Source organism: Fundulus heteroclitus, chromosome 15 (assembly GCF_011125445.2).
Source record: "Fundulus heteroclitus isolate FHET01 chromosome 15, MU-UCD_Fhet_4.1, whole genome shotgun sequence".
In the NCBI taxonomy this organism is placed as follows: domain Eukaryota; kingdom Metazoa; phylum Chordata; class Actinopteri; order Cyprinodontiformes; family Fundulidae; genus Fundulus; species Fundulus heteroclitus.
In genome coordinates this window covers 26,702,542-26,725,992 of record NC_046375.1, presented here as the reverse complement: position 1 = coordinate 26,725,992, position 23,451 = coordinate 26,702,542, and the positions used below count along the sequence as shown (strand labels likewise).

General features: G+C 39.0%; 1 protein-coding gene across 1 annotated transcript in view; it reads right to left on the bottom strand.

The window, feature by feature from the left end:
• Positions 1–23,451, bottom strand: part of opn5 (opsin 5) — an 88,462-nt gene that overhangs the window by 33,635 nt on the left and 31,376 nt on the right. Inside the window, exon 3 of the mRNA XM_036147091.1 lies at positions 9,134–9,253. Within this exon, the coding sequence (XP_036002984.1) occupies positions 9,134–9,253 (120 nt within the window). The remainder of the gene's footprint in view (positions 1–9,133; positions 9,254–23,451) is intronic.

Here is a 23,451-nt window from a genome sequence, read left to right as displayed (position 1 = left end):
GGTTCAGGGGTCAGGCTGGCTCAGAGTCTGAAGGGAATCGGGTAACATCAACTGGTCAATCAATCAAAAGACAAAACTCACCACAGGCTTGTTAATGATCTGGCAGATTCTAGCAGGATGAAGTGGGTTTGAATAAGGAGGTGAACAGAGCAGAGTGCTAATTAAGTGACCGGTGGAAATAATCAAAGGGAGGTGGAGACTGAAGTGAACTGAACTGATTGGTTAGTGACTGGAGGTTGACGGATGAGCAGATCTGATTGGCTGGTAACTGGTGATCGGGGAGTGACAGATAAACAGATTGAGTGAGCTGGCAGATTGCTGGGAGGAGACAGAACTGAACTGTTAAAATAGATGTGAACTGATCAAAGTAAAGCAAAGAACAAACATCAACCAAAACAAAACCCAAATCATGATAGTTATGACAGTGGCTTCCCTTCATTTTTCCTGTGTTATCCCTGGGACCAGTCCTTGCCCTACCCTCACTGGTCTGCTTACTAGTGCTTGTGTGCACCGCCTGGAAGAAGGATTACAGTTGGATTGTGCGTGTCCTTCTGCTCACGCTGGACACACATCGGGGGCTTCAAGTCAGATTTTGTTTACAACTTCTGGTCACGTCTGATGTTGTCTGCAGCTCCTGTACAATTCTGATTCTGCCTGCAGCTTCAAAGCAAGTCTGGTTCTGCTTGCCACTCTGGGTCAGTCTGGTTCTCTCTACATTCATCTGTTCAACTCATCCTCTGCTTGCTCACCTGTTTCAAGTCAGCGTCAGCCTGCGACACAGGACAAAGCTGGAGTGGGGACTGAGGGAAGGACGGAGGCATTTTATGGTGTGAAGGTGGAAATAAGCAGAGCTAATAATCTTATTAATTTGAGACTGAAAGAAGAGGGTGCTATTGAAGATGACACAGAGACTTTTTACCTGCAGAAGTCTCTGTGATGCATCAGACCGTTCCGCAAAGTCCATTAATTTCTGATAATGGACACCTCGAAGAGCATTATCCTGCTTAAACCATGGTCACTTATGAAATAAACATATATATTAAATCAATGAATACTTTGATGAGTTTTTCACCATTAAAATCCTACGTTTTTCTCAAGAAGCAGCTGAGAGAACTATTTAATATCTCTCGTTTTGATGCATTGCCAAAGTAACGGCATCTTGCCGTTACCAGCTAATGTTTGAACCAGTGCAATAATTTAGAACAATCAGGCTATTTGACCCGAATTTTTTATAGGTGTCCTATAACACGTTTTAATGGACACCCAGCAGTCAATCAGAATTGAATATTCACCCAGACCATTGTATAAATTGCTTTAAAATGCACTGGCATTCCATATGATGACATTTAACAACAGCCCATTATGCTGCTTTGATGCAGAGACAACTCATCATGTCATTCTTCTGCTATGCACAGGTTTTTCATCAAAGCTCATGTTTTGAGCAAAAACATGTCAGCCTGTCATCTGTTGGAGAAACTAACGGAAAATGTGAAATGGAAAAGGTAAATAGTCTTGCTATCCCAATGCACTATATACCTTGCTCACAAAACTTCTGTCAGTGGAGATTGGATCAGAATTGCCTTCCGATCCAGGGGTTTTCAGCAGGCCTTGTGACAGGAAATGAATCAGAACACAATGATGTCCTGAAATTCACAGAGCAGCCAGGGTTAGTGCTCTCCAGAGATTCTCAGGCTCATGGGAGGACATCAGATCTATCTCGTCAGCAAGGTTTTGTAAAATAACAAAGCTTAATCCTTCAAAGTGAGGAATCTCTTTTAACTAACAACATAAAGAGGCTGAACTTAATTAGAGGCAAGACACAGTCATGTGATTTCATTATTACACTTCTGATGTCCCCCATTCCTTTATTTCTGAAAAGAAAAGGATTTCACTACAAAGAACAAAAATCAAAATAATTTTACTTAACAAAAATTGTATTCCAGCTGAGAAAAAAGCATTGACTAATAAGAAAAGCTTTAGCGGGATGCCTCTTGTAGTCATCTGTCAGTATCTGACAACAGTTACAGGCAGGTTTGCCCGACTCCTCACTTTCAGCTTTAAGATGTTTGAGAGGCTCTCACACGTACAGCTGTATTTCAAACCACCCCACAGCACCTCAGTGAGATGAACTATCCAATTTTTTCATTTCATGCCAGTCCTTTCCGGATTTACAAGTATGTTTTGGTCCACTGTCCTTTTCCAGGGTCCAGCTCTGCTTTGGGTTATTTCTTTTTTGTTTTTTTTAAAGATTGTCTCACATTTTTTTCAAGCTCCCTCTGAAATACAGTAGGATTCAGGGTAGATGGTTAACTGGACAGGTGCTGGTAAGCAAAGCATCCACAAACCATGACACCTCAAGTCCTGTGCTTCAGTTTCCTAGAATGTTGTAATAGTGCATGCAGTGCCTTAAGTGGGTCGGTACGCACCAATCACATTCGAGTCAACAAACTGAACCAAATCACATCATTTAGTGATTTTAAATTTCTCAGTACAGTTGAGGAGGTCAGTGCATGTCCCGGTCGGTACTGGAACTTCAGCGTTCGTTCTACCATTTCCTCTTGTGGAGGATACACTGTCATGCCACATGGAATGGTATCTGTTCCTCCAAGCTAACGATCACGAGTCAAGACACATGAAAACACACACACACACGCCTGTCACTCCAACCCCCATTATCTTAATAGATACATACAACAGTGAAATTGAGGGCAAATGAGACAGGAGAAGAATGACGAATAGCAGTGAAGACAAGAAATATTTTATATTATATATGTATGTGTGTGTGTGTGTGTGCAGGGATAATATCTTTTATTTGTTTAGTTGTGTGATTTTTTTTTTATATTTGTTTTCTTTGTGTTGATATTTTTTATCTTTAATGTAGGCCACACATAATTTTAAATCTCTATGATGGCGTTGACACAGCAGTGACTGGCAGAAACAGTGCCACCACTTTAGTCACAGTATTAGTCACTTACTCCTGTACTGCATGAATCAGTATGTGTTTCGATCCTGCTGTCACTGAGTCAAGATTGACGAACCTACTGGACACACCTAGTACTGCCGCCGATTCGGGATTCATAGTGTACTGCTGAACGAAGCAGCAGTACACTCAGTACAGCGCTGAGTCACACACTGATTCACATGTCCTGCATGTGAATCAGAGGTGTTTTGTTTGCGTTGTGTCACTGAGCCAAAATTTGGGAACCTATTGTACACTCATAGTACTACAACTAATTTGTGATTCAGTACTGTGTACTGGTTCAGTGTGAAAGTAACTCATCCTGTGAAGCCTAAAAGAATTAACTGCCCTGATTCCTGCAGTATGCAAATCTTTCTGAAAGTGGCACTGTGTCACTGGCTCTCATAATACACCAAGGACTGAGATGGACTGAGATGGACGGACACATGTGATTTGGGATATATAATACAGTGATTTATGTAAATGTAAGTGATAGATTTTTTTGAATGCAAAAAATTTATTTAGAGACGTTTTTCTTTCGTTTGTTCATTGAGCAATGCATCCACAATGTCCGAAACTTCCTCTGTGGACTTGAATCATGGCAGCGCCATGAAGATGGGTCCCCTCTCTTGCAGGGAAGTACTGTGCTGCTTTGTTCATGGCTAGAATAAAGCTGGAAGTGATAAAAAAAAAATTATCCAAAGTTTTTATCTAGAGATGTATTTTTTCCTTTTTCCATCTGAGCTGACTGACTTCCGGTTGCTAGAACTTCAAAATACGTTAAGGAGAGAGGCTAATAAGTCTCTGATCTTTATTGCTTGTTTCAACTGTAAAGAAAATAAGCAGTTAATAAAATTCAATAAATAGCACACTTAGTGTCGCTAAAGCCATGCTCATTGCCTATTTTAAATGTAAAAAAACAAAACAAATAATGCAGTTAAAGCTTTATGAATAGCACACTAAATGTAAAACAAACTAGAAAAAGCTGTTCCTGCGAAACAGCAGTGAGAATGCTTTCCTGCAGAATGAATCAGGAAAAGATGCAGAAGATCTTTGAAGAGAAAAAAACTAGCTGAAATGAAATAAAAGAACCAATTTTAACATGAAAAACAGCTGAAGGATTAGAAGAATGTAATGAAAAAGTAGTAGTAGTTGTATCAGTAGTAGTAGTAGTAGTAGTAGTAGTAGTAGTAGTAGTAGTAGTATATTAGTAGTAGTAGCAGCAGGGAGTCGTCTACTCCCCCCTCCCCCCCCCGTCGGGAGGACCGACGGGGGGGGGGGGAGTAGACGACAAGTTTTGCGCGGACCGACTCGCGGAGCGGGGGGGGAGGGGGGATCAATGTGTTTTTTTCCCTGCCATTCACGCACGCGCGTGAATGACAACAAAAATCCGCGTGTTAACGTCACATAAACATGCAAGCATGAGTAAGTTTTTTTTTTTTTTGGGAATGTTGGCGAGGCGGTAGTGTGACTTTGGCGAGGCGGCCGCCTCGCCAAGATAGCACTGCGGGAAACCCTGAGTAGTAGTAGTAGTGGTATCAGTAGTAATAGTAGTAGTAGTAGTAGTAGTAGTAGTAGTAGTAGTAGTAGTAGTAGTAGTAGTAGTAGTATGAGTAATAGTAGTGGTAGTAGTAGTAGTAGTAGCAGCAGCAGCAGTAGTAGCAGTATCAGTAGTATCAGTAGTTGTATCAGTAGTAGTAGTGGTAACTATGTGAAATCCAAAAAGTGACAGAAAATTGACACATGCCTGATAAACACTGGAAAATTTAAAAATATTTAGAGGAAGTGACTCTGCGAATCTCAGCTTCCTACCTTCATCACAGCCCCTGCATTGGGCGTCATAAGGTGCCATTTTAAGCAAAGAGAGCCTGTCCCTGACCTGTAGTAACCTCTGCCCAGCAGAGTTCTGTTGTCATGGAAACTCACTCACAGCTGCTGGTGTCCCTCTACTGCAGGCACAGACTTATGGTCAGACGAACTCTAATTGGAATAAAATGGCATCACTTTGCCTCGAACAACTCTGGATTTTTCGTCAACCGTTAGGGCTAGAGACGTAATTTTTTTCTGCGTTTATTTCAGAACGGATAGGGGTACAAGACAAACTATTGTTTTTTTCTTGAAATATTTTAATGTAGGCGCAAAAAATCATGAATTAAAGGGAAATATTGACGAAAACGGTCCCGAACAAATTGCTCTAGCTGAAAAAGTATAAGAGATATCAAAATAATTCTTTCAGCGTAAGTATCAGCAGGCTTTTGAGGACTGTGGTGCCCATTTTTATGTTTGTACAAAAATCGATGTAGGCATTGGCGACAATGTAAAAAAAGTGCATAATTTAGAAGGATACAGGTCCAAAGCGTTTTTTAGGATTTTGCACATTCGCTACTCATGAACAAATTGTTACTGCGGCAAAACCGTAACAGTTATCGACAAAATTCCTTTTTTGTTAGTGCCAGAAGGGTCTGAACATGAATATGTAAAAGTCTCATGCCTGTACATCAAACGGTTTAGGAGTAGCGACGATGCGAAAACATGTGTTGCTTGGGAATGTCAGGTGTGATTTTTCACCGCACCTCCATAGAAAATCAATGGAGAGTGTTTGGGGTTTTTGATGCTCTTGGGTGATTTGCGAAAAATCTATAAATCCCACACCACTGATGGTTACATTTTCTGAATCCGGACAAAAACTCCTACGTTTTGATGTATGATTTATGTGCATAGAGTGAAAATTGAGTGAGTGAGAAGAAGTTGTTGGAAGAAGAAAAATTTATTGGAAAATCTACAGTGGCCACTCTAAGTCAACTCCCTAGCAACCATAGCAACGCATTCATTTTTCTGAATTTTATGAAAATGCAAAAAAAATTTAAGGAGGTACTATATGAAAATGGTGAAAGATATGAAACAGCTGAAGTAGCTGAAGATAGCTGAAGGTTATTTGAACATTTTAAAAGTTGAATGGTGTTTCTAGCTGAAAGTAGGCTAAAGCAGTAAGCTGTCAAAAAGCTGAAAAATTTGAAGGATTCTCCATTCAATTTCAATGAGAGCAAAAAACTCACAAAAAGTTAAATATTTTAAATATTATAAAAGTTATAATTACCAAAAGACATAGCAGTAATGTTGTGAACGAGCTGAACTTTTTGACACAAAAATTGTTTAAATCGGTTGAAGTATGCAGGAGTAGTTAGATGCCGAAAAACGTACGGAATAACAATCAAGACCTGAAGGAACTTAATAAGTGAGAATGCTGTATAGCATTCTCACTTGACTATGGTAATTGCCTAATATAATTGTAATGAAATGGAAATATAGTTGCATGAGCTTAATGATTCGGTGAATGAAACATTTGAACAAATCATTTTAATGTACTGATTCTAGTGATTCAGTATACTGAAAATAATCTGTTTTACCTATCAAGGAAGAAAATTATCAAAGACACATATTTTAAGTGGGATTAAATGAGAAAACAAAATAAGTACAATGAATAAACAATGGGGAGCATAATACAGAACTAGGATTTATCCTATAAAGTGCTCTCATTAAGACTTATTTTTTGTGCTGTTTTCACATGTATTTGTTTGAGGCAAACCCTTAAAAACATCATAAATGTCTGACTTTACAGAGGAAACTGACCAATGTGATGTGGACAACTTTTGTTTTCCTGAGGAAGATTGATTTGGAGGAGCACATTAAAACTAAAAATCTTCAAAGTCTACAGAACCTTTGAATATTATTTTAGATTGACCACTATTGATCAGAATTAGGACAGATGTAACATGCTGGACAGGGGATCAATTGTAATGTCTTTGTCACTTTTGCATTTATAATTTTTCATGTTTCATTTGTTCAGAGAAGTTTAGTGTTACTTTTGTAGTGAGTAACAGCATGTTAAATGATTATTTGTTACATATCTTGTCTACAACAGTACAAAACATTTTTTTGCAATGCTTTTTCAACATTCCCATTGCCAACCTTTTTTTTCTATTCAACAACTAATGAGTATCTCCTGGATAAGATAATATTGCTACAGTGGCATGGATTTGTTGAGGCCCTACACTGCAAATAAATATTTTTTTCAGGAGGAAACTATAAAAGTAATGATTTTAATAAAATCTTAATACTTCTTGCTTTTATAGATCTTTTATTTTGTATATTTATTTTTTAAATATTAATTTTTATTTTCACCATGAGGCTTGAAGTTAATAAAAGTGGCTTCATGACACTTTTATCGATTTGATTTAGAACTGGCTTTGTCCTTTGTAATTTATGTACCATAAAACTATTGCTCTATAGATCAATAGATTTACATAAAAATATTCCGTGTTGCATCTTTATTTCTGTTGCATCTTTGTATGACATTAAAGGGAGCTCCAGCACAGGTTTTTCCCCCGCTTAAAGCATTGTGTATATGTTCTCTGTTTTGCTGTCCAGATCATGGTTCAAATAGTTTTTAAATTTTCATTAGTTTTTATTTTTATTTACTTTTTACTTCTGATTTTCAATTCTATTTTAGTTTGAATTATGTTTTAGTAATTGTTTGCTAGTTTAGTTTTTATTTTTTTGAAAATGCTTAGTTTCAGTTTAGTTTTTATTAGTTTTGGTTTTAGTCTTTTATACGACTTACATACCAAGGGAAAGACTGAAAAAAAAAACAGATGCATTTGTGTGTAACAAAATCTCAGAAAATAATCATAGATTTTGTGTAATGTAAAAAAAAGCAAAAACAGCAACTTGAAATTAGACATCATGTTAATGCATTATGACGAAGACACACAAACAAAAACTAAGAACATTTTCTCTTAATATTCAGCTAGTTTTAATCAGCTTTGTTAAAGTTTCAGTTTTCTTTTTTTGCAAAATTTTATTTTTATTTTAGCTAACTAAAATGATTTTTACTTCTGGTTTTCATAAATTTGTTAGTTTTAGTTAACGATAATAACCTTGGTCCAGATAATCAAATTTCAGACTAATTTGACCTAAGAACATAATTGCAGGAGTTTGGCAGTGATGTTTTCTCTTATGGGACTTTCTTCGCCATGCTCCACATAGATAGATAGATAGATAGATAGATAGATAGATAGATAGATAGATAGATAGATAGATAGATAGATAGATAGATAGATAGATAGATAGATATTCAGTTTATATATTTCCTTTAAACCAGAGGTCTTCAACTTAACATGTGTCCTGCTTCAACTCACCTGAGTCAAATAATCAGGTCATTAGCAGGAATCTGAAGAACTTGGATCCATCCGAATACCCCTAATAGTAGCTCCTGTTCTACAACCTTACACGGGGTCAACAGTAAGAACACTATGATGGTTAGGAAAGGAGCCTCGGCCTGCTGTGCCGATAGCGAACAGCCTTTACCTCCGACGTCATTATGTGACGGAAACGCACATGGATGATAAGAGTCAAATCTGGGCCTACAGCCTTCCGAAAATGAACTACAAAGTGCACACTCTCTTCTCTCTGGACATTTTCATTTATTTCTGTGAGGCGGGCTGTGCTGATACGTCATGTCGCGCAAAAGATTGTGGGATACTTTAAGGCTCCTTAGCGTCAGTAAGGGACGTTTGGGGTCCCTAGGCAAAACTAGCTGTGGGAGGGAGTATACTAGCTACTTTTCCTACCTCCTTCATTACTGACTGCACTATACGGACAGGACTTATCATGGCGACCGCTTATGCACTTCCAGTCTGGCTAAAGAGTCCTTACTTAATAAAGGTATTCAGATGGAGCCCTTGACTACACACTGAGGAACTAATTCAGCCATTTGATTCAGGTGTGTTGGACCAGGGACACATCTGGAAGTTGCAGGACACTGGCCACTGAGGACCAGACACGTCTGCCTTAAACGTTCTCTATTTGCTTTAGAATCAAGTTGTACAGGCATGAAATCAGGTGTATATATATATATATATATATATATATATATATATATATATATATATATATATATATATATATATATATATATATATATATATATATATATATATATATATAAACATTTTAACATAGCCGTAGAGTAGTTTTATGCCATCTTTATGAGCTTTACTATATTTCTGTGAAATACAATATCCTTTTACTATAACATAATCTTTGAAAATCATCCATGTATCAGCCCATACATAACTAGTGGCATGGGTCACTCTTATGACCAAAGTTTCTCACCTGATATGCCAAAATCAAAAATCGCCAGGTTGACAGTCATGAGCTCAGGAGGCTTCAGCTTTGTCTTGCGTTTGATGGTCATATAAATGACGTAGCCATTTCCCGTTGCAGACAGAATTCCTGTAAAGAGAAAGGAAAAGCTTCACTATAAAACAATAATTTTTTTCCCCTCATGTTTAACCCTTGTATGATGTTTGGACTCTTCTGACCCATTTTTTTTTTTTATTAGACAATGATACATACTGAGACTGACCTTGGCTCATTTCCTCTAGAAAAAAACACAATATATACATTTTCAAGATGGCCAATTGATTCTCTGCTAAGACAGTCTGGAAACTGATTTGGTAAGAAGTAAAACGTTTGATGATAGCAAAGATGGCGCTAGAGAATGAAATGTTTGAAAAGGATTGAGGACCAGAGTAGTCCCAATTACCACTAGCATGACCAGAAATTTTATTGCAAAAAAATATAAAACTGAATGGTTTTCTTTGCCACCAAATAAGCCACCCAACATCACGGGCTGTATGATCATTCTAAAACCTGAACAGCTGTTACTTATAGACAGGAAATCAACCCTCTGAGTTTTTCATTCCAGATTCCATCAACAAAAGGTAGATTGCACTAATTTAGAAGGATGGTGGAGTAGTGGAAGGCAATGAACCAAAGCCACTTACAATACACGCGTCACCTTGCAGGAGGGTTTTACACTTACTGAGGCTTCAAGTACAATACTGTAAGTGTTTTGCAAACAGAGCACACATCAAATGCTGCATGAAAAAATAAAATGTGTTCAGCAGAGCTGATGTCTTGTCTAGAATGATAACAATTACTGTATGTATTCATCTTGCATCGTGTAAACATACCTCAGTTTTAATTAAATTTAAGGAAATAAGAATTTATTCTACATATGCTGTTTATCATTTGGATGAGGTAAACATTTATTTAGTATTTTAATGTACAATTGTTTGATTGTGTTGGATCAAAACTCCTTAGAGGAGAAGATCAATTCTCCAGCAGGTTGCCATAGATTAGAAATTCATGTAGATCTGAATTAGAAACAGCTTGCACCACATTACTTTAGTTTGCAGGGACAGGTGCAGCAACTGTTGTGCATCAGTTCAGTCTAATTATTTGTCAAAGGAAAGTATAAACTTGACATGAGCCTGACTATACAGCCAACTTACAAACCAATACCTCAAACAGGTATTACATTCATCAGTAAACAACCACTGGGTGAGATTGTTTTATATGAAAATGCCCTAATTGGACTAAGCATTTATACCTGACAAAACCTTATAGGAACACATTTCTAAGATAGAAGATTTTATTTATAAATAGCTAATAAAAGACATTTAGGGTTCTCAGAAAATGTATCTTACAACTCAAGTTTAGATCAAGTTAAAACAGTGTTTTACATTTCTTAAACATTTTACAGAAATATCCAAATTCTTAGAAACCATTACTATTCCTAAATCAGTTAATAAATTTAGCATATGTCTGTCTTGGTGTTAGCTTGCCACCAAACCTATGGATGGATTTACTTTTCAACAAACTTATGTACCATGTTGTGTAGCACATAAATCCCTCTTGGATAGAAGCACAAACAGTAAAACTGGAGTTCCATCAGGAAGCCTAAAACTTTTTTAAAGAAAGATAACAATGGAAGAAACAGGAGGGGAACTGAAGGACACCAGCAAACAGGCGAGGGAACAGGAAAACACACCAACTGACATGGAACAGAAGGAAGTGACGTGAAAGGAATGAATCTGATTGGCTGATAAATGCTGGGTAGGTGGTTAATGGCTTGAGAGTTGAGTGGGGACCTACATGAACTAATTAATACAGAAGTGAACAAACGGCACACAAAATTACACAAACAGGTCCTACTAAACAAAAAGCTAAAGGCTAACACTAAAGTAAAGATCTGCATAACGAACAGAAGAACACATGAAAAAACTAAGAACAAAAGAAAGGCAGAACCAGACAGACATACAGTGGTGTGAAAAAGTGTTTGCCCCCTTCCTCATTTCCTGTCCCTTTGCATGTTTGTCACACTTAAGTGTTTCGGAACATCAAACCAATTTAAACAATAGTCAAGGAGAACACAAGTAAACACAAAATGCAATTTGTAAATGAAGGTGTTTATTATTAAAGGTGAAAAAAAAACATCATGGCCCTGTGTGAAAAAGTGATTGCCCCCTAAACCTAATAACTGGTTGGGCCACCCTTAGCAGCAACAACTGTAACCAAGCATTTGCGATAATGTGCAATGAGGCTTTTACAGCACCCTGGAGGAATTTTGGCCCTCTCATCTTTGCAGAATTGTCCAAATTCAGTTACATTAGAGGGTTTTCGAGCATGAACGGCCTTTTTAAGGTCATACCACAACATCTCAATAGGATTCAGGTCAGGACTTTGGCTAGGCCACTCCAAAGTCTTCATTTTGTTTTTCTTCAGCCATTCAGTGGTTGACTTGCTGGTGTGATCATTGGTGATCATTGTCCAGCTGCAGAACCCAAGTTCGTTTCAGCTTGAGTACACGAACAGATGGTCGGACATTCTCCTTCAGGATCTCTTGGTAGACAGCAGAATTCATAGTTCCTTTTATCACGGCAAGTCTTCCAGGTCCTGAAGCAGCAAAACAGCCCCAGACCATCACACTACCACCACCATATTTTACTGTTGCTATAATGTTCTTTTTCTCAAATGCAGTGTTCCTTCTACGCCAGATATACTTGGACACACACCTTCCAAAGAGTTCCACTTTTGTCTCATCGGTCCACAGAATGTTGTCCCAAAAGTCTTGGGGATCATCAAGATGTGTTTTGGAGAAATTGAGACGAGCTTTGATGTTCTTTTTGCTCAGCAGTGGTTTTCTCCTTGGAACTCTGCCATGCGGGCCATTTTTGCCCAGTCTTTTCCTGATGGTGGAGGCATGAATGCTGACCTTAACTGAGGCAAGTGAGGCCTGCAGTTCTTTGGACGTTGTTGTGGGGTCTTTTGTGACCTCTTGGATGAGTCGTCGCTGCGCTTTTGGGGTAATTTTGGGCGGCCGGCCACTCCTGGGAAGGTTCACCACTGTTCCATGTCTTCGCCATTTGTGGATAATGGCTCTCACTGTGGTTCGCTGGATTCCCAAAGCTTTGGAAATGGCTTTATAACCCTTTCCAGACTGATAGATCTCAATTACTTTCTTTCTCAATTTTTTCTGAATTCCTTTGGGTCTCGGCATGATGTGTAGCTTTTGAGGATCTTCTGGTGGACCTTACTGTGTCAAGCTATTTAAGTAGTAACCTGACAACAGCCAGCTGCATGTATCGCTCCGCCTAGCTCCACTCACATACATCTGGGACACGGCTGATTGAAAGTGATTTCCCCAACCAAATTTTTGGTCTGGCCAATCAGGACGCAGGGCGGGTGTTTCATGGATGTGACGTAGTGGAGAAGCCACCGTGAGATTCCAACAACAATGGCGGCTCGCATCGAGGAAGCAAGCGTTAGCATTGATGCTGCTATTTCTTCCGTGTTGTCCAATCTATCTGATATTGTTTCATTAAAAGAACATCAGAGAACGGCTCTGAAGGCTTTTGTTGGTGGAAACCATGTTTTCGCCCTTCTCCTGACCGGATTTGGCAAGTTTTGTTTTCCGGGGCGCGTCCGCGGACGCGCAACGCGGACGCGCCCCGGAGCGGTTAGCGGTTAGCGCAAACCATATTGGGAGGCCTTTAGTCCTCAACGCGGTCAGCCCGGGATCGACTCCGACCCGCGGCGCTTTGCCGCCTGTCTTCCCCCCTCTTCCTGTCAGCTCACTGTCAATAAAACGCTTGCCACTACAGTGTTTCCCGCAGGAAGTTGCTTATGCGAGGCGGACCTGCTCGCGGAGCGGGGGGGGGGGGGGGGGGGGGTGGACGACACGTTTTCCGCGGACCGGCTCGCGGAGCGGAGGGGGGGGGGGTGGACGACACGTTTTCCGCGGCCGCCTCGCCAAGATAGCGCTGCGGGAAACCCTGCACTAGAGCCGCAAACACATAAAAAAAAAAAAAAAAAGCTTTTTTTTTCCGGCGTCGGTCTCATCAGCGTCACGGGTTAGCTTCGGTGTGAGTGGTTGAAATAGCACGTCGATAAAGATGACAGACAAGTGGCTTATCCAATCATATGCAAGGAGTTTTGATAAGGCCCAGCCTTCAGTAAAGGCGATGCCTATGGAGAGGTCCCAGATGTATGTGAGTGGAGCTAGGCGGAGCGATACATACAGCTGGCTGTTGTCAGGTTATTTAAGTAGTGCCTTGATTGTGAACAGGTGTGGCAATAATCAGGTGTGGCTAGAGAAATTGAACTCAGGTGTGGACAACCACAGTTATAGTATGTTTTAACAAGGGGGGCAATCACTTTTTCACACAGGGCCATGATGGTTTGGATGTTTTTTAAACCTTTAATATTTAAACACCTTCATTTACAAACTGCATTTTGTGTTTACTTGTGTTGTCCTTGACTATTGTTTAAATTGGTTTGATGTTTCGAAACACTTAAGTGTGACAAACATGCAAAGGAACAGGAAATGAGGAAGGGGGCAAACACTTTTTCACACCACTGTAGGTGAAGAGAATAGTAACAACCTAAAATGGTGGGGGGAAAAAATGAAAAAAAGTGGCAAACAAAACATTTATTGGTCATGACATCCAGGTGATATTGCATCCTTCTACCAGGTAAGGGAACTATAATAACTAATATACTAACTTTACAGAAACTGAGTTCAGTAAATCCAAACTAACCTAACTGGTTTATCTCATTCAAGCAGCTCTTTATTATTATTATTATTATTATTATTATTATTATTATTATTATTATTATTATTATTAAAGCCAACCATCTAAGATTTGATTCCATTTGGACCAAGCAGGGTTGCTTCAACTAACCAAAACTTTTTGGTGTAGCTATTTCAAAAGGTTTACATGTAGCCTCAACACTGAAAGTTTCTCTTTTTTTTTTTGCTAAATCTATTTTCTTTTTTTTTAAACAGACCTGCAAAACATTGTATTTATTTATATCCAAACAGTGATTAGTTAAAATGACCAAGCTATAACCTAGCATATACCAAGGTATAATTAGTTAAATTACCTTATTTATAGCTTCCAATATTTTCTACTTCTGTATGTATCTTGCTGACACACTGAGATTAATTAGCCTAATGCTAATTGGTTGTTCAGTCTATTTGTGCTTCGGTGGTGGGCAGATGATGAACAAAGTGTTATCAAATTCGTTCTACTAGCTGCTGTTGCCTGAAAATACCAGGGATTTAATGAGCCCAGTGAGACTTCAGAGAGCCATAAAACCAAACGAAGGAGCTGCAAAGCTGCACTGAGCTGATGTCTGGGGGATAAACGGCTTCAGTCTGGACATTTTATATTACGTGTAAAGAGTTTATTATAAAACAGAATCAAACACCAACTGAATTTTAAAAGTATTATCAGGCTTTTTATAAGGTTTTTATTGTTGGTTTTACAGCTTTGGTATCTGATAAAATAAGTAAAACATTTTTTTATTGTTGCATAACTTACTGTATTTATGCAATTTGCAACAAATCTGAACAGGATATTTACTTTGGGGAACTTTTGATGTGATAATTTTGTGTTCCTTAAGTCTTCAATATGTGTTTTTTTTTTACTAAATAGAGAAACTCAGTGCCATAAACTGCCATTCAAAAAGCTCGAGACAGCATGTAACCTGTCCTGGGCGGGAAGGTGGAGAAATCGGCTGCTGCTGCTTCTTGTCTTGTGACGCTGCCTGCAAATCTTCATCATCCACAAAAAGTTTGTCCTGTAACATTACCATGGCTGTTTGTCCCGTCATCTACTCTTGACCTTTTCTATTGATTTTTCGGGCGGAAATATTTCAAAATACTTTGGGAGTGGGGATTAGTTTACTTAAATCGCTTACCTATTTTAATGCCGATATATTTTTTTTGGCTCTTAAACAAAGATAGACATGGTAATAGGCATATACATATAAATTAATAAAAATTTAAAATTTCAATAAAGTCACAAGTTTTATTGTTTGTTTTTTCACTCTCTCACACACGCATCTAATTCTGAGCTTTCACACCAACAACAATATTTTTGCTTGCTGTTTATATCCATATTCATTCAGTTTAAGCCTGGAAAAAGGTTTTAAATCTCCAGGTCATTCCAGTCTTACACTTTGCTTGCAACTGGGCAGGAGCTTAATACCCAGAAAGAGACTGTTTAGGAACTGATTAGTAACTCCAGGTCCTTCGTTTGGCAACGTGATTCAGCCTTAGTTTGTCAAATACAGAGAAAACAAATCAATAAGCATTAAAGTACGGTTTATGGATTGGGTTTCTGCAATTTTATCAGCATATTAAAAACGTATCTTCTGCTCAAAATGGTGATCTGCACCAGGTAATTTACTTTCAGCAGTTAAAAAAAAAATGTCCGCATTGTGGTCTAACAGAGTTAAAGCGTTAATAACGCGTTAAAACTGACAGCCCTAATTTATATACATTTTTAAAAATCCATAATATTACCTATTCAGACCAGAGGGGGGGAGGAATGTATCCCCCCCAGGGATAAAACATGAATGACCAGAGGGGGGGACGTCACAAACAGAGGGGGGGGGTAAATCCCCCCCATCCCCCCCAGCAAATCGCACCCAGGGTATAGAAATTATAGTAAGATCTGTGGTAGCCTGGTTTAACTAGTGATTAGCAGTGTGTCTTCCTTAGCCACCGTAACAAAAGGTAGACATACACTGGGGTGACCTTTGTTTGACTGGTTAAGTTTGTAAAAAATATATTTATATTTTTGCTATTTTATGTGCCCAGTGGTATAGCAACCATGGAGTTTAATTATATAACAAAAATGAGTTTCTCTAGATGAATTCCATATTAAATTAATGAAACTATGTGGCACACCCGTCCTAGTATTTTCTGTAGACCTGCTGTTGTTGTAGTGGAGAAAGTAAAAGCCTCAGGGAATTACGACCTAATAGCAGCAGCATTTATAGAACTTGTAATTGTCACTAATGCATACATCTAAGGCCTGACACTTAGTAAGTGGATGTTAAAGCTTTGCAGTGTTCATCGACAAACATGTCCGATAATTTTAGAACTAATGCTGTCAATTTGCTCTTACGATGTATTGCACTTCAATAGACAGGGTTACTGAAGTGTAAAGCAAAAAAAAAAAAAAAAATCTAAAGCATTACAAGGTTTAACCTTTGTTAGAATATATAAACACAGCAATGCTTTTTATTATAATGATATACCTTATTCTGGATCAAAAAGAGCAATGGTATACTGCTACTTTTTCCATTCACATTTTTCTTACAAAAACGTCAGTTGACATTTACAAAAACGTCAGTATCTCAAAATTTGTTGCATTGGCTTAAAGCCGATCAAATGAAATGTATTTTGTAAAATGTCACTGCGATGGACAGTAGTACGTTTAATATCTATGATAGCTTACTGTGAGTGTATTGGGTTGAATAGTGGGAATTCCACAACACAGTACAGTGTAAGGATTGATGTAGCACGGCCTGTGTTGCATTTTATTCTTATTCAATATGTTGTTACTGTAAATCTGTGGGACTAACTGAATTTTATTTTTCAAATCGCTGATATTAAAGAAAAATGCACCTAGCAAAAGCTCTATACCCAATTAACAAAAAAGTGAATAAAGGCATTACTTTCACCATTTAGATAATGTACCTCAATGGTTTAAAACTTTTTTCTTTTAAAACTTGTAAAAGAAAAAGTTGAACATGATGCAAGCATATTAGTGTGTGTCCATTTTCAAGAAAATATCCACAAACTAATTAGGGTTTACTATCAGAACCTATAGTGTCATCAAAACTTAAACACATTCTTAGACAGACCTCTCAACTTTTATCAAAAATTATGTGTGAGGTTATGTTCATTTTCGGGGGTGGTGCAGAGCTGGAGGCGGAGCTTACTGGACCCAGGAAAAGCCGGTCCAGTTAGCTCCGCCTTACTTTTATCCGATCAGACATGGAAGTAGACGTGTTACTTTTGTTAAAAGTGAAAGAGAAGTGTTAACACGTTGTTCAGTTAGTGGGTTAAAATAGAAAAAAACACAACTGTGCAAATAATACTAAATAAAATAATAAAGTAGTTTTAAGTTATTGGCCATATTATTACACTGTTGAGTCCAGGAAAGACGTTTTACAAGCAGGATACTGAGTGTTAACACTGTGACATTCAACTCTCGTCAAGTTTGTTAATATTTGCAACTTTCCAGTTGCTCTGTGAGTTTAATAGATAAGTCCTTACTTCTGACTTTGCGTTGCAAATCCAACTTTTCCAGGTCGAGTTCACCACTAATGGTTTCTCCTCCCATTGCTGGTTTTTGAGCACTGGCGGAAAACATAGACTGGATGCAATGTTGGCTTTTGGGTCATGTAGTTCTTTTGACTTGCATTATAGTTTAGGTTTCTTGGGGAAAAAATGGCGGCGACGATCCTACATGTTTTATTTTCTATTTTATTTAATTTTTTGGCATCGATCCTAGTTAATTGTACCTGCTATTGGTTTACTCCCGCTACCGTCTGCTCCCGTTGATATTTAATCCTGTACCGTCCCAATCACGTGATATTTACTAACGTTGACTCCCATCCTGCGGGATTTCCACGGGAATCCCGTGACCTGCGGGATTCCCAAAAAATGTCAGCCTCTAGCGTACAGTGAGGAGATGGTCAGAGGAGGCAGAAGAAGCCCTGAGAGAATGCTTCAGCTCCACTATGTGGGATGAGCTATGTGATCCTCATGGGGAAGACATTGATCAAATAACAGAATGCATCACAGATTATATCAACTTCTGTGTGGACTACACTGTTCCTCTTATGAAAGTGAGGTGCTTCTCCAACCACAAGCCCTGGATAAACCCAGAGATAAACTCTTTGCTGAGGGAGAAGAAATGGGCTTTCAGCTCAGGAAATAAAGAAGAGCTGACAGATGTACAGAAAAGACTGAGGAGGAGAGTCAGAGAAGGAATGAACAGATACAGGAAGTAAATGGAGTTGAAGCTGCAAAACAACATTAGAAGTGATGTCTGGAAAAGACTAAGAACCATCTCAGGTCACAAACAGAACGTCCAGGCAGTAGGTGACTTGACATGGGTGAAGGAGCTGAACCAGCACTTCCTGAGGTTTGACCAGCCTGTCCCCCCCCCCCCCCCCCCCCCACCCAACCCAGGCACCCTCATCCTGCACGTCTGCCTCTTCTTCCCCCCAGAACTGCACATTTTCCAGGTCTCTGCTGTCATTCATCCCCACCACTTCTGATGACTCCACTAATGAGACCCCCTCCACCAACCTGTCCTTCTCAACGCTCCAGGTGAGGAACATTCTGTGGAAGACACAATCGAGGAAAGCTGCAGGTCCAGTAGGCATCTGCTCTGGGTTTCTGAGGTGCTGCACAGATGAGCTGGGTGGTATCATGGGGCTCATCTTTAACATTGGCCTGAAGTACGAGGAACGTACCACAGCTGTGAAATACCTCCTTTGTAGTGCCAGTGCCCAAGGCTGCACACCCCAAAGACCTCAACAGCTACAGGCCTCTCGATCAACCTCGAGAGGTTAATCCTAAATCATCTACGCCCCCTGGTGAGGTCTTCGTTCGATCCCCTGCAGTTTGCATACCAGCCTGGCATCAGGGTGGATGTTGCCATCATCTACCTGCTGCACTGAGTTCTGGCCCATCTGGAGAATCCTGGATGCACAGTGAGGATCATGTTCTTTGATTTCTCCATTGTGTTCAACACCATCCAACCAGTACTCCTGGAGGACAAGCTGGAGCGATCAGGAGTGGATCAATAACTCTCTCCCTCTGCCTCGTTGCCGCCTTGGTCATTGCCAGCAAACCATGACACATACTTCTCCATCAACTTACCAGGCTGCCACCTACAGAAGTTCTCAGATGACTCTGCAATAGCCGGTGTCATCACAGATGAAGATCAGCCACAGTACAGACAGTGGATCCAGAGCTTTCTAGACTGGTGCCAGCAGAACCACCTTATGTAAAATGCACTGAAGAGCTGGTGGTGGACTTTCGGAGGTGCAGACCCACCTCACTGACACAGGTGAACATCCAGGGAACTGATGATGAGATAGTGAATTCTTAGAAGTACCTGGGTGTTCACCTGAACCATAAACTGGACTGGACTCATAATACTGGAAGACTCAGAGCAGACTCTACCTCCTGAGGAGGCAGAGGTATTTTGGAGTGCAGGGGCTGCTCCTAAAGACCTTCTTTAATTCTGTGGTGGCATCAGCCATCTTCTATGGTGTGATGTGTTGAAGCAGCAGCTGAACTGTAGCTGAGAGGAAGCGGCTGGATAAGCTCATCAGGAGGGTCAGTTCTGTCCTGGGTTGCCCTTTGGACCCAGTGCAGGTGGTGGGAGACAAAAGGACTGTAAGGAAAATCACATCACAGAAACACAATGTCTCCCAACCCATGCATGGAGCTGTAGCAGAGCTGGAGAGCGCTCTTAGTGACAGACTGCTGTATCCCAGATGCTCTAAGGAGCGCTTCTGCAGATCATTCCTCCCAGCTGCATGAGACTTTATAATCTCGGCTGCTTCTAAGAGACATAATAACTGTTTACATCATACTAATCGTTGCACAGGTTCTGATCCAACCATTAATTGTTTACATTGTTCCCAAATACTAAGGAAACTTGCACATGCCTTTGCTGGGATGTTGCTGCACTACCATGAATATTGCATATTGTATTATCATATGTCATGTAAATATGGCATATTCTATCATGGTGTGTTATGTAAATAGGCTGGAGGATTGTTTCCATTTTCAAACAGGTTTTTGTTTCTTTTCCTTTGTTCAATATTTACTCTGATATTTACCCTTATCTTCTACTATTGGTGTTTTTTTATAGAGCTAACTTTAGATTAGACCTGTTTGCTCTTTTTTCTTCTTCTCTTTTTTTGCTCATTGCTATAATTGTTGTGTAATTGTCCGTGTGTTTGCCATTGTCACACCCAAACTTACCCATTGTGGGACAATAAAAAAATTATCTTATTATTATTCTTAATATTAACAGTTGTTTGCTGGTTGAAAATATTTAAGGGTGACAAAACACCCACAACCAATCCGTTATGGGATAAATACTTTTCACAGCACTGTATGCCATACATTGTGCTGCAGATTTTATTTATTGTGCAAATAATGGCAAATGGACTGTTTTATGTACTGCCCACTTTAAGCTCTTTACACTACAGCCACATTCACCCAGTCACAGTCAGCGACACACACATCCATCTACTAATGCACATCTGCCTTGCCCAGTGACCCAAGAAAATATGGTAGGAGGAAGCTGGAAATCAGACCTACAACTTTTGAAAGGCAAGACTAGTATTCCAATCGGGCCTCAGTCAACCCCTATATAATGCAATTTAAAAAAATAAACAGCTTACAGGTTACAAAGGTTAACAACAATTTAGCCCCCAATTGCAACCTGTTTCCCATCAGATGCTTCCCATTCAGCCAGTTTGATCCACACAGACTTGCCTTTCACTGAATAAACCACGTTTGTTTGTGCGGCTATATAGGGGCGCTCGCAGTGAAATCAATTAAAAACTACCACAATGAGCAGACTGTGCATCTCCCAATTTCCATGTACTCATATGATAGAAAACACCAGGAAGCAGCATAATAGCAAATGGAGGCTCTCTGCCAACACTGGGCTGTGGGAGCATTCCCACACACACAGTGGGTGGATGTGAAAGCTGTTTATAAAAATGAATAACTACTCCACAGACAGCATGAACTGTCTAACCCCTAAAGCCCTTCAGCCTCCACCTCTGACAGTCTGTTCCTCTCAATTAAGTTGGCCTGGTATGAGATTCATTTGACAACTCTATAACTAATTGTCGCATTGATGAGAACAAACGAATGAATTCCGTTTCTTGCTCAATGCCTTGCTAGGCTTGTGCTGCTTTGATTAATAATTTCTGGTTTGGAAGGAATAGATGGGTTAAAAAGTTGAAAGTGTTCAAGGGATCAGAATTTTGCTGAGAATAAGTTTTACTCTGGAGCAGTCGGCTTTTCTTTTTTTTCAAGTTACGCAAGCTACAGTGCCTTGCAAAAGCATCCATTATACACATTATACATACAAGTTTAATGTGTCTTTGTTGGGATTATTTTTGGAAAGTTAACACAAAGTAGAATATAAATGAGCGGTGAAAGGAAAATGATGCATAATTTTTTTGTAATGTTTTTACAATTCTTTCTTCGCACATTGAAATCTTTAGTTGTGGTGTATATAAAGTAGAACTCCAATGCTTTGTTCTGAATTCTGAATACTAGAAAACAGCAAAAACTGAGTTGCTTGAAAAACATGGCCGAAAGAGAATATAAAAATATCTACGCAGTTCCTGGACAGACTACATTCAAATTCTCTGCACTCCTAGAGACTCCAAGTGCACAACAAAATGTATTTTAGTGCTGCAAAAGTGGATTTTGCATGATATGTCCCCTTTAACGCTGCACATCACCCTAAACAAACAATTCCCCTGACCAGCTTATATGGGCCCAAGGGGCCCATATAAGCTGGTCAGGGTTGATGGCAAGATGGATGGAGTTTAATATGCCGCAATCCAGGAAGCAAACCTGTCAGAGGCTGCAAAAGACTTGAAACCTTTGGTTCCCAGTCCAGCAGAGCTATAACCTTAAACATACAGACAGAGCTACAATAAGTTAGATCAGTCTACTGATGGGTTTAAATGGCCCCGTCTGAGTCCAAAACTAAATCCAATACACAAGACTTGAGAATTAATATTCACAAATGCTCTCCACCCAGTTTGTCTGAGGTTTAGTCATTTTAAAAAGCTAAATGAGCAAAGCTTTTGGTCTCTCACTGTGCAAAGCTTGTAGAGACAAAAACCAAATAAGTTAAAGCTGTAAGTCAACCTTGGTACAACAAAGGATAAAGGATGTATGCCACACAGATGTTAAAGTTGTAAAGTTACAAAAAAGGAATACGTTTAAAGGGTATGGATACAAAACTGCCAAAGAACTATTCCTTTAACTCCAATATGATATACACACACACACAATATTTGTATAATTCTTTAACTCTTTATTACGGTAATAAAGCCGTAACCTTGTTTTTCTTTTCTTTTTTTGATTGCAGCACTGAATATCTATATATCTACATTTAGTTCCAACTGTAACTTTGAAATTATTTTCACACACAGTACATATAAATAATCAAAGCTTAAGCAATATTATATCTGTGTGACAGGACCTAGGATGAAAGAACTTCTTTCACCTTATGAATGATCAAATAAATGAATCAATTATTGCATACAATTCATCAAAAAATGAAATTTAAAACATACAGAATTACCTCAATATAATATAAACACCATATTAAAAGTATATATTTAGTGATTATGTCTGAACAGGAGTATGAAGAAGTAAAATATGTTTAACCATTCCCCTTCTCCTTCCGTTAACACAAATAAATTATCTTCCTGATTCTTGTCTTTCTTATGGGTTTATAATAGCCCCAAGTCAATATTTCAACAACTCAATGTACATTTCCAGTCAAAAGTTTAACCTCACCTTCTCATTCAATGGTTTTCTTTATTTTTATTATTACCTCTGGGAACCGCTTTAAGACAGTTGGAAACCCTTTCAGGTGACCGACCTCATGACGCTCATCAAGAGAAGGCCCAGAGTGACCAAAGCAGTAATCAAAACAAAGTTATTCTGAAATAACTCCAAATTGTTTTTTATTAAATAAATCTGCTGTAAGTGATTTATTTTGTAAAAATAAATCTTTGCAAGATTTATCTTCCTTTTATAACTTGATTTGTGAATAAAATGTTCTCAATGTTTTTAAGATGCCTATTGTACAAGTAAATAAAACTCCTTGTGAGAGAGAGACATTTTCATATCTATTTCATTTATGAATCTAACTAGTCACATTCACAAGCTCCTTGTGTTATGGCCACTGTTTTTTTAGATTCTGACAATCACTGACCGTATTGGAAAATAAGTCTTGCCTTTCTAGTAATACTGACCACTGAAAAGTGCTTTACACTATAGACATATTCACCCAATCGCACTCACTAATGCGCATCCATACACTGATCGGTCTGCAACATGTGACAGGGGGTAGCTGGAATCACAACCTTCTGATTGCAAGACAACTTCTCTACCCACTTCATTTAGCAGGGCTGCAGAGACCAAACAGGTCTTCTGTTTTGGTGTAAAAAAGATTCCTGCGGTCTCATTTATAAAGCTTGCGTACACACAAAAT